This window comes from Acyrthosiphon pisum, chromosome X (genome assembly GCF_005508785.2).
Source record: "Acyrthosiphon pisum isolate AL4f chromosome X, pea_aphid_22Mar2018_4r6ur, whole genome shotgun sequence".
NCBI lineage: Eukaryota > Metazoa > Arthropoda > Insecta > Hemiptera > Aphididae > Acyrthosiphon > Acyrthosiphon pisum.
The window spans coordinates 26,250,145-26,262,685 of NC_042493.1; the positions used below are offsets into that span (position 1 = coordinate 26,250,145).

A 12,541-nucleotide genomic window follows, 5' to 3' on the forward strand; every position below is an offset into this window, starting at 1 on the left:
GAAACAGCGCATTATGTTTATTAATAACTTAGTAGACTTATTCGTAGCCAAAAGTCAAAACATAAATCTAAATTAATTATATGTAAAAGATGTTTTACAGTTTTTAGTAATACTCCTTGTAAATATAAATTGTGGGGCGTTAATGGATTAAAAAAACATAAAAAAAATTGTGGGAAACACAAACTAGGAAGACCTGTAATGTTTGAAGACGATGATGACGATTTTATTTATTTTAAAAATTTTAAAAGAACGCAACGAATACCGATAGTAATTTATTCTGACTTTGAATGTTATTTAAAACCTAAATTCACCAAACAAAATTGTAAAATTAAAACACTGATAACACATAAACATAAACCAATGAGTTATGCATATTACGTGAAAATAGATTATAATATTATACCTAAATATTTAATAAAAAAATATAAAATTCCGACGAAACTTCATGTTTACAGAAATCAAAATGCTGCAAAACATTTCATAAAGACCATGATAGATACAGGGCCGGCGTGAATGAATAACAAGTGGGGGGGTGTGCTATGGTAAATTTTCCGACTTAAAAAAAAAATAATAATTAAAATTTGTTAAAATGTTGTCATGTACTCATGTATTTATCAAATTACTTGCATTCAAAATATAAAATATGGTATTGTATAGGTTATACAATACACATAGATTATAATATTTCTATAAGATATTTAATTTTTACATAATTATTCTTCTTTCTTTCAAAAGTGACCATTAATCAACAAGCATTGTTACATTAACATTATCCAAAATATCTTTGTTTGAGTTCAGCAGCATTAAATTTTGTAGGCGATCATTAGACGTAGTAGATCTTAAATAGTTCTTCACCATTTTTAATTTACTAAATGCCCGTTCATTAGATGCAGTACTAATGGGAGCTGTAAACACCAACCGTAGCATCATGTTCACATTTGGTAAAAGGTGTTTAAAAGATTCTGAGGTTTTTAATATTTCTAATAAATTTGACATACCCTTACAATGATGAACTAGTATTAAAAACTCGGAAAAAATTCCATCATAGTCTGTTAATTTGGATGCAGAACTTCCTGGAGGAAATAGTTCAATTATTTTTTTGAAATTGTCTGCAATATAATTGGGTTGTAAAGGTGTCGAAAATACTTTGAAAAGAGGTTCGATAGTAGTCATACATTTCTTTAAATGCTCTGAAGATAATGTTATTAATGCGTCTAGAACTCTTTTGAATTCTGATCTATAAACTGTTTTCATATCAAAGTTTGTTTGTGTAATTGGATTTGAATCTAATCTATTGGGTTTCAATCGTCTTCTATGAACTCGATTAAAATCGTAATTAGGATCAATCCCTAATTTACAAGCAAATTGTATTGAACTTTCTACAAGGTTATTCATACCTATGTCGTCGTTATTAATGTCTTTTAAAAGATTTTTTAACTTCTTCAATAATTGTGTTCTTTGTTTCATCTGCTAGTAAGTCAATAAATTCATTTTGGGAATCATGGCTAAGATAAGTCACATTGTGTTTTCTAAATTTTTTATCATCAAGCCATCTTTTCATAGCTGGATTATGCCTCGATATTAACAGAACCAATTGATTAAAATTTCCGTTCTCCTCATTCATATCACCGCGGAACGCAAGTCCTTGGCGTGCGAGGGTACGGGCAATATCTAACAATATAGTAATCACTTCTTTATGAAAATGTATTTTATGTTCTACTTCAATTGCTTGTTGTCTATTTACCTTGTTAAGAATGCAGTCAATATGGTTTGAGGAAGTTAAAAAATTTCTAAAATCAATCAATGCTGAGTTGTGTGATTTTGAAGAAAAATGTAGAGCCAGTTTTCCTTGTTTATTTTTTCCCCTCCCCTTCATTTGATGCCAATTTCGAACACCACTTACAACCCATGCTGGATCGGCAAAACTTCTATTAGGGCCATTAGGAAATAGAGAACAAATAAAACAAAATGCTGCATCTTTTTGTATACTATATTCCAAGTGAGGAAATTCATTGAACCATAATGAGGTAAATTGGCTTTGTTTTTCTGTAGGAATATTTAAGTTTTTTGGATATTTGGCCAATTTAGGTTGATATGGCCCAAGACTCAAAAGATACTTTCTCTGAGATGATGATTTTAGTTATAACTACTAACTGCAACACAACAATTATTTATTGGTTTTTCTTAAGATTAGCCCATTAGCCATAATCCGTACAACCTAACTGCTGAAGTTCAATAAAGAAAACACACTAGAAGTATAAGAAGAACACTAGAGGTAATCTTAAATTGTGATTTTATCAATTTACTGATATTAATTCATATTTTATTTATAGGACTATTTAAGGAACATAAATTGTTTTACTAATTCACCTAGTCATATAATTGCTCAAGTTCAATGAATATATGAAAGAGGAAATTTTTGAAAAATACTGCTCCCAGTATTTAAATTTGTGAAGTATAAAAATGATCTGAACATAAGGTACATAGGTCTAATATTATATGCTATTAATAATTATTTCTTAAATTTATTATGTAATTTATAAAATCTATATCTTTAAAGATGTCTCATAGTCAATTAACAATGATGTGTTATACGATCACAATATGGTATAAAATGAAATCTGTATTGTTTCAAGAAATCTCCCAACAAACAAGAACAAAATAATTAAATCCATTTTGATATAATTCAACAGATCATCACTGAAGGTATATAATTGTTATTATATTGAATTTAAGTGTTTATTTTTCATGTATTTTAACTTTTAGGTACCTATTTGAGCAATTACTATATTGGGTTGCTGAAGGATGTTGGTGTTTACCAATTCTTGTCATTGTGCATTGGACCACAAAATTATTATCCAATGGAAGGATTATCTGTTTGCTGTCATATAGGGCGTTCTATATAATAATGGTAATAACAATAACTAGTTGATGATAAATAATAGAATATTATTTTTAATTCTACTACAATATTATACATTTTTTTTTTTTTTTTGATTGGATGACAAGTTAAATCTGGTTTTACAGGACATACACAAATTGTATATAGATAGTTATGCAAGGTTGTCATAATCTAGCATATTTAAAAGTATTACAATTTAACAGATTTCCACACCACCTTAGCATTGCATTTAACAAAACTGGAGGTACTGCATTTTGGCGCGTTTTTATTTATAGTGGTTTCCCAACATAGGCCTACTCCACTCTTATTTTTTTGTTTCTTAATTATCCTATAAAGAATTATAGAATACTATACAACTTGTATGTATACTAATACTATACTAACCTTTTTAATTTACTCGTCAATACTTAATTTATAGTCTTTTTGCTTGGACACACAAAACACATTCAAAATTATCATTATACTCTAACGTATGTCCTACTGTTGTCAAACATTGTAATACTATCCATCTGTTACATGTATCACATTGAACCCAATCGATGTTGATCTTTTTTATCCAATTGTGTTTTTTGTCCGTACGCCCACAATACAAACAAATATCTCTCATGAAGTCAGATTTTGCCAACATAAGATCTTTTAACTCTTCTCTATATACCATTGGGCTGAAGTCTTTATTGAATTTAACATTTTCAATTTTATTTTTCATCATACACTCTGCATAGTACAATACAAAAACTCCGCAGTTATAACTATCGGTTTGTGTAGGATAGTTTGAAAATATTTCAAATTCAACCTTTGGCCATACATTTCCTACTTCTCCATACACATGATTTTTTTCCAGCTCCCTTAGTATAGTCACATATTTATGTCTGCATTCACTATATTTTGTAGTTCCAATTGGATCAAAAAAATAGAATTTATTATTTCCAAAGTCTATAAACACAATTACCCAGTGGTTTCCATTTACATGTAATGGCATGACAAGTAAACTCTCTTTTGGAACTATTATAGTTTTAAATTTGGTATTATTTTTGAAGGATCATTATTTAAATGCCCCGATACATCACAGCTCAAGATTTTTATTTTATTTTTAAACTCGCAGTATGTCTCTCTCATTACACCCAGTGCTATATCAATAACAAAATTACTCAACCACATTTCTTTTATACTCATAGGCGCAACTAGGGGGGTGCTAGGGGGACTTTAGCACCCCCAGACTAAAAATTAGCACCCCCAAAAATTCAAAGTCAAATCCTTGATTTGTAAGCTGTAGGTATTTCATTATTGTACCTACCTATTCTGTTCAAATTTTTATTTTAGAATAATTTATTTATATTTAATGTTTCGAAGATAGTTATATTAGATGACAACATAGTTTGTCATGAGGTCTACAATATAATATCATGATAGCCGATAGGTAAGGTATATTGCATTGGGAATTTGGTTGTGTTAATAGTTATTTTTAAACTGTTATATCTACGTAATCCGCTACCCGTATGTTCTCCATTATATGCGTTATCGTTATAAATTATAAATATAACTTATAACATTACACAACAGTCGACGAGACGACGACACACGTTATACAGACATACAGTACCCAAAACTTGAACTGCCAACAGGTAACAGTATTCCGTCTCCGTAAATCTGAATTGATAGGTATTTAAAATGTTTAGTATTTTTAAAAAACGGAAACCTAAAGATAATAATGAGGAAAACGAAATTGAAGCTGATATTGACGATCCTGGCATGGTTGACATTTCTACTAATAGTACTACTCATACAAGTGATACAACTCTTGATTTGGGAAATAAAGATTCCGGCCCATGTCGTCCCATACTTACAGTAAGATTTATTCTGTTTACATATAAAAACTTAATAATTCGTTTTATGAGTTTTTTTAAATAAATAAAATAAAATAATAATAATAAAACTATAATAAGGTGTTTAATATTTTTCTGATTAATTTTATTATTATTTATTAATTAGGAATATAAAAAAATTAAATTTGGAACACAACAAAGATCGTTTCGAAGCCAATGGTACAATGAATGTGATTGGCTAGAATACAGTGTTCAGCGTAACGCTGCATTCTGCTTTGTTTGCCGAACTTTCGGTTCAGAAAATTCAGGTGAAAATATATGGATTAAATCTGGGTTCAATAATTGGCAAAAGGTAAGTAGTTTATTTTGAAGTGTAATAGTATATGTATTTTTACAAATAAAATAATTAAAAAATAAAAATTATTCAAAAACTTAAACTTCGCTAGAATAACTTAGTGTGATAGACGTTAGTATTGAATACTAAATTTGTATCATGATTAATATAATCGACCACATTTTTTTCAGTTTCTTGTAAAATCAAAAAAACATTCTTCTACCAGTACTCATTTGACTAATTTATCAAAAATGTGTGCATATAAAAGTAGTTTAAAGACAGGATCTGTTGTGACACAACTATCTAGCGCTCATAAAAAACAAGTTGAAATTAATCGCAAATACATGTCTAGTTTAATTGATGTTGTGTTATACCTTGCTAAGCAAGGCATATCATTTAGAGGACATAATGAAAATTTAGATTCTTTAAATCAAGGTACATTTATAATGTTATTATTTATTAATAAAATTAATATTTTCTTGTAATAATATAAATACAATTTTAGGTAATTATAAGGAAATGTGCCATATGGTATTTTCAAAGTTCATGCCAGATTTGAAAAATGTATATGAGAATAAAATTAACCATACCAGTTGGAAAGTGCAGGACGAAATTATTAAAATAAGTGCTGACCTAATTAAAGAAATTATTGTTGAGGAAATTGTTGTTTCTGGGAATTTTGCACTTATGGTTGATGAAGCCAGGTACAATATATTTCACCATTGTAATATTTATAATAGTCATATATACCTATATTTTGATCAAATTAATATTTTTTAAATGTAAATATATATTTGTCCACAGGTCCCATAAAGAAGAACAGTTATCTGTATGTGTGCGGTATGCTGTTGGTCTTGAGGCACGTGAAAGATTTTTGCAATTCATAGATGTTTCTAATGGACAAACTGCCAACCATATTATTTCTGCTGTTTTTAATTGTTTTCAAAATTTAAAGTATTAATATCAATACATTAAATATTGTTGCTCAGTCTTATGATGGTGCCAGCGTAATGGCTGGACACCTTGGAGGTGTCCAGGCAAAAATTAAACAACAATTTCCATGTGCCATATACACACACTGTATGGCACACAGATTAAATTTGATTGTTGTGGATATGTGTAAAGGAATAAAGGTATTAATTAGTTTAAGATAATAAAAATAATAATAATAATAATAATAAAATAATAATCAAACAATAATTCATTGAAGTATTTTTAACAGAATGCCTATACGGCTATACCTGTAGTAAAATAATAAAATTTTTATCATATAATTATATAATCTGTATTAACATTTATAGAGAGCTCGAAGTATTTTTAATACTTTAGAAATGGTTTATGTTCATTTCTCTCGACCATCCAACAATGCTAAACTCATTGAAGTTCAATCTAAACTAGGTTTAAAAAAAGGAAATGTTCTCAGGATATGCGATACAAGATGGGTATGTCGCTATAAAAATTGCGAGTCGATGATAAAAAATTACTCATCAATATTAGAATTTTTAAAGAATGAAGTTGAAGCACAAGTGGACAAAGATGCTATTGAAGCTATCGGTAATTGAAAAAAAATTATGTAATGTAATTATAATTTGATACATTATTTTTAATTGTTGAATTTTTTTCTTAATTATAATTTTAGGTATTCTCGGTCAAATACAAAACTGTGCTTTTTTTATTGGAGTTACTCTATTGAAAGACATTCTTGGTATCATTAATATAATAAGTGTCACATTACAATCTAAAAATGCCACTTTAGGAAAAGCAAAAAGCATTATCAATGGAAGTATACAAAGTATTGAAAAATTACATTCTGACATTGAATTTTCTACATTTTGGCAAAAAATTACATCTTTAGCTGAAGAGAATGATATAACCCTTGAAGTACCACACAAAGGTAAATATTAGATTAACTGTAAACCTTTGTAAAATCTAAAGGGTTTTTCTTAAATAAGTTTTAACTTTATGTGTGAAATACATTTCTTAGACATTCATATGTAATAATTATTAATTAACAATACCATCAAAACAAAATTCATGTTCACAAAAATCAAAATTTAAATACATATAACAGTAATTTAATTTTAAGTTACTAATAAAAAATGTATTTAATGATTAGGAAGAAAACGGATAAGAACTCAACCGAAATCTTTGAACAATTTTTACTTACAATTAACAACTGGAGAAGAAAATGAACCAAATATTACACAATCTGTTGAAGACTATTGGAGACAAAATTTATACTATCCAATAATTGATTCTATAATCGTTAATTTAAAATATAGGTTCTCTGAAGAAAGTTTATCTATGGCTTGCTCCGTTGATAATTTTATAAATATGAACTATGAAGGAAGCTTAGAGTTCATAAATAACTATAAAGTAAAATTGATATAATATTAAATACAATTTCAATATTGAATTCAATTTTTTTTTCAGTAGTGTAGTTTAAGTTACTATAACTTTAATATTTTTATTATTTTTACTATTCAATTTCAGAATGTGACAAAAGTTTCAATCGATTTATTAAAAGCTGAAATGATGGTTTTCAAAAACTGTTTGCCACCAGATTTAAATTTTGATGACATTAAAGGAAAAATAAATAAAGAAGCTTTTCCTAACTTGTATAAGCTACTTCAAATTGCAATTACAATCCCAATAAGTTCTGCAACTTGTGAACGTAGTTTTTCTAGTATGAGACGTATCAAAAATTGGCTAAGAACAAGTATGTTGCAGCAGCGCTTTAGTGACTTGTCAATTTTAAATATTGAGAGGGATTTATCAAATAAAATACAAACGGAAACAGTGTTAGATAGATATAACACAAAAACCAGGAAAATTGTTTTAAAATAATAGATTATAATATGTTATCTAAATAGTTGTTATTAGTTATTGTAATTAATTATTAATTATAATGTTTTTAGTGATTGTTCCTTAATATTAATCATTATCAAAATATCAAATGTGTTATCATATAAATTAATATAAATATGAAGTTGAGTTATAAAAGCATGTTGTTAATAGCTTTGAAGTTGTGTGTTGGTGGGGGAAGCCCCCCACGGGTTACCAAGGTATACTAGGTTAGCACCTAGTAAATAGTAAACCTTATAAATTTTAGCACCCCTTAAATTGCAGGTCTAGTTGCGCCTATGTTTATACTTCCAGGTGTAATTGATAGTGTGTTAAAGTCACTGAAACATAACTCACGGCACTGAGTTATGTCTTTAACACTATTACTATTATAAATGCCAACTACATAATCTAATTGTTTTCCGTTTTTCTTCAAAATGGAGCGATAATAATTTTTATCCTTTGGTAATCTGTTTTCATATAGATCCATTTTGCATCGTTTTCCATCTACTGGAGATTGGTAACTTTTTATAGAAATAAAAGACTCTGATAATGTCCCAGCATTTGGAGTTACAATTTTGTCATCTGTTTTTATGGAATCAAATGAGAGAATATTATTTATATTTGGTGTCACACAAATCACATCATCTTTTTTTACGTTTTCCATCGGCGACACTATCCATGCCTTTAGTTGCTTTGAAGCAGCTTTTAAATGAACCTGGAAATAGAAACCTGTTTTTTTCTTTTTTGGTCCCCAACATTCTTTTTCCTCGTTGTCGTCAGATGATGACGAAATCAAATTAATAAATGGTGCACTTTCTTTTTTTGCAGTTTTTTTTAGTTTATTTTGAACTGGAAGAAGTGCACAATAATTTGATGGTATATCTAGCAGTACTTCTTTACATTTACTTAATATAATACTTCTAGTCAATTGAACAAATCTTCCACATTTCATGCGGCGGCACTTTTTGTTTGTCTTTAAATCTCCAAACCAACTCTCTGCTGGAGCATTGCTCGCTCTGTCTGTTGACCCAAATACTTTGAACCGCATCACACCTGTCCACATTGGTATAACTGGAATGATAGACCCCATGATATCATTGTGAAATTCAACGCTATACAATGTATTTTGTTCATAGCTAGGGCACATTTTTAATGTTTCTTTTATCCGAACGACTATATTTTCAAACCGAGACAAGAATTTGGATTCTTTATACCGGTAAAATGTCTTAGCATTTCTTATTTGTTCGTCTAATGTAACATTTTTTTGTTCTGTTATTAGTTCATCAACTAGACTACTTGGACTTTCATGACTGAGCTGCTTCAAGGTCTCCATGGCATCTTCTACGTCTTCAGTCCTGTACGGTGACAACAACACCGTTGTAACTGCAGTGAACCATTTGTCCAGACATTCCGTGGTGGTTATGTTGAATGCTGGCGAGATACACGCTGTTGCCAAGCATGCTAAAGACCCATTGGTCATCTTCTTTCCATTTGCTTTATAATATTTATGAGCATCGTCAGAGATATTTTTGATTAAATGACAACAACAAAGACTTATGAGTGCGTTGCAATTAAACATTTTTCCCTCATACATGAACTCATAACATCTATTCAAATATTCAACGACCTCATTACATTCATTAAATGCTCTCACAAACCCTTTTAATATTGCTGTTGAAAAGTCACTGACAACATGTGCTACGAACTTTGTACCACACTGTTGTTCATAGAATTTTCGAAACTCTGTTAGCCAATTTGTTATCGCACTAGCAGTTTATGTAGTTGATAGATATTCTGCAATTGGAATTATTCTATTATTGCACACAGTGACAGCCGCATAATACAATAGTAATTTTTCTTTTCTTTTTCCTTTTTTGAATAGTGTTGGATCTCTTGTAGTTTCTCTCACCACCCCTCCAGTCGCATCAACATGAATTGTAACACATTTCATTTTTCTTAAAACATTAATTTGATCTTGACTAAACAAATAAGTTTCAAAATCTTTCTCCTTTGGATCGGATACATACTGAATAAACTCTAAATATTTATCTCTCAATAAAAGCATATCAACCCTGTCGTCAGCCGCTCGATCATCACGACTTTTTTGCTCATGAGACACCTTATAATATACACGATCAGACCTGATGTTGCACAAGTTACCACGCTTAAGTTTACTAGGAGAGGATTTTAAAATATACTTTTGCCGTAAACTCATCGGTGGACAGTACTTAGACATTTGTTTTTGTATTTGTCTATTTTTTCCTTTCAAGAATGTTGTCTGTTTACCTTTGTGGCTGTAATTGTGGCTGTTACTCAGAACTGTTATTTGTGCCAAACTATTTGTTGATTTTTTCTCCACCACGAGTTTAAACTGCTTACAAGATTCATGTCGACATATACCATAACATGTTAAACCTTTCTTGGTGGTATTTTTATTCTTGATAGTCAATACACAAGAGTTATTGACAGTTTAAAATTGTTCACGTATCAAAAAATGTATTTCATTTGAAACATCAAGATTCTTTTGCTTTGAGCTATCAACTATGTGCTTAAATTCTTCATCCTGTATGCTAATAATTCCTTCCACAAAATTACACTTTCTGTAACATATCACCTTTTTTATTTTATTGTCTTCATTAAAAGACCTTACCTTTAAGGGAAATACATTTTTTGAGGTTTTAGGCAATGCTTTCAGGTCCGCTTCTGGTGTGTTACAAATGGATATTGATTTAAATCTTTTTTCTGGAGTGAACAAATCTCCATCAAACGAAGCATTTAATTTGCGTTTATGGGTGGTTAACATTTCCTCAGCAACATTACTTTCTTTAATAAAAACTGTATTATTATTATAACCAATTTCTTCTGGTGTGTTACAGACAGGTAAAGTTTTAAATGATTTTACTGGGGTAAACAAATGTCCAGTAAATGAAACATTTAATTTATGCTTAGGGGTGGTTAAAATTTCCTCAGTGACATTAATTTCTTTAACAGAAACTGTATTATTATTACAACCTGTTTCTTCTGTTGTATCACATAAATCATCATCAATTTTAATAGAAATATTAAGCAAACCAGAGTTATAGTTAATAAAATTATGTTCTTTGATTTCAAGAACATTTTCGTTCAAACCTACATCCAATTCATTTACAATTGTATCGAATTTATAATTGTTTTTTTTTTTTGAGGAGAACCTTCTGTAAACAATTTTCTCTTTACACATACTACTGAACTCTCAATCATATTATCATTAACTAACAAAGTAATGTCTTTTTGAGATGATTCATCTGAACTTGTACAAGCTTCAATTTCTTTAAAACTCGACTGACAACGTTTGAATACTCTGATTTGGTTTTTACTATCACATTTAACTTTTAATAGCTTGCATACTAAATTAACAACATCTGTTGTATATATACAAAAATCATTTCTCGAGTAACCATTATCTTCAAGCTGTTTGCGCAAATTTGAATTATTTTCTGTTCTTTTTCCTAACGATTTTCTCAAAGCAGAATTTGAATTGTTCAATGCCATAACTAAATTTTTTTTAGCTTTATTGCATTTACCTTTTTTTAATAGGTATCACATTATAAATGTCACTTATTGCTTCATGCGTTACACCTATATTTCCAAATTCCAATGTTGGATATTTTTGTTGAATGTAATAGACTATTTCTTCAACTTTTTTTAATACACTCATTTTTAAATTTAAATTACTATTACTGTTATAGTAGGAGCTTCGCCCAACTACTTATCAATAGTAAAATGTGTACTTATGTTACTATTATAGTAGGAGCCTTGCTCGACTACTTATCAACAGTAAAATATTGTGTTCCTATGTTACTTTTACAGTAGGAACTAGGAGCCTCGCTCGACTACTTTTTAATACTAAAATATGTACTTATGCTACTATTATAGTAGGAGCCTCGCTCGACTAACTTATCAATAGTAAAATATTCTTATTCAAGTAAGTACTTCAGTACTTGGGTGAATGTAAGAAAATAACCTAACCTATGTGATCAAGTACTTAACTACGTGTTTAAAATACTCCCAAAAATAGTACTTTAAGAAAGTATTTTTAATTTTTTCTCAAAATATTTAAATACCAATTTTAAGATACTTAAATATTTTTTTTTTAGTTTAGATATTTTCTTCTTTAATTTTGATAACGTAAAATAAAAATTGAAAATATAAAAATATATTTTTTTACGGCGAATTTGACGCGGCTACGGCGGTGTGGGTTACCTGTATGAGGTCCGCGGTAGGCCGGTCGTACTTCGTGGTGTGGAGTTGATTTAGGGAGAAACAATGCACAACACAAGATTTTGTTTTTGTAAGTTAATTCAAGCTTTATTACCACAATTACACTGTTAGGTCGAACAAACTGTAAAATGCGTATCGTAAATACAGGACACGTTGACAACGTGGTTACAGATATATATATCGGATCGAACGTACGGGGACGTCGAATAACGCGTTTACAGAAATAGGTTCAAATTACGGGGACGTTAAAATAACGTGGCCGGGTCGTACGACGGTTTTTACGAAGCGGGTAGTCGGTGTAACGGTTGACGTCGAAGAGAGCGAGCTACCGGCGGCCGGTACTCGTCTTGCGCGACTCGCCTTCCCGTCCCGACT

At 29.7% G+C, this 12,541-nt stretch overlaps 2 protein-coding genes across 2 annotated transcripts; both read left to right on the top strand.

The window, feature by feature from the left end:
• The first annotated feature begins 4,389 nt into the window (after nucleotides 1-4,389).
• Nucleotides 4,390-6,186, top strand: LOC103309557 (zinc finger MYM-type protein 1-like). The gene is made up of 4 exons (XM_029485115.1): nucleotides 4,390-4,747; nucleotides 4,892-5,077; nucleotides 5,251-5,763; nucleotides 5,864-6,186. The coding sequence occupies exons 1-3, from the start codon at nucleotides 4,571-4,573 to the stop codon at nucleotides 5,542-5,544; spliced, it is 657 nt and encodes a 218-aa protein (XP_029340975.1). The 5' UTR covers nucleotides 4,390-4,570; the 3' UTR covers nucleotides 5,545-5,763; nucleotides 5,864-6,186.
• A 175-nt stretch (nucleotides 6,187-6,361) lies between these two features.
• Nucleotides 6,362-7,429, top strand: LOC115033106. The gene is made up of 3 exons (XM_029485116.1): nucleotides 6,362-6,613; nucleotides 6,699-6,953; nucleotides 7,342-7,429. The coding sequence occupies exons 1-3, from the start codon at nucleotides 6,391-6,393 to the stop codon at nucleotides 7,389-7,391; spliced, it is 528 nt and encodes a 175-aa protein (XP_029340976.1). The 5' UTR covers nucleotides 6,362-6,390; the 3' UTR covers nucleotides 7,392-7,429.
• Nucleotides 7,430-12,541: the final 5,112 nt, after the last annotated feature.

Coding starts and splice junctions, on each gene's coding strand:
- LOC103309557 (XM_029485115.1), top strand. CDS start 4,571: ATGTTTAGTATTTTTAAAAAACGGAAACCTAAAGATAATAATGAGGAA. Junction 4,748..4,891: donor CATGTCGTCCCATACTTACA/GTAAGATTTATT, acceptor TTTATTAATTAG/GAATATAAAAAAATTAAATT. Junction 5,078..5,250: donor GGTTCAATAATTGGCAAAAG/GTAAGTAGTTTA, acceptor CATTTTTTTCAG/TTTCTTGTAAAATCAAAAAA.
- LOC115033106 (XM_029485116.1), top strand. CDS start 6,391: ATGGTTTATGTTCATTTCTCTCGACCATCCAACAATGCTAAACTCATT. Junction 6,614..6,698: donor AGATGCTATTGAAGCTATCG/GTAATTGAAAAA, acceptor TTATAATTTTAG/GTATTCTCGGTCAAATACAA. Junction 6,954..7,341: donor CCTTGAAGTACCACACAAAG/GTAAATATTAGA, acceptor TTTAAAATATAG/GTTCTCTGAAGAAAGTTTAT.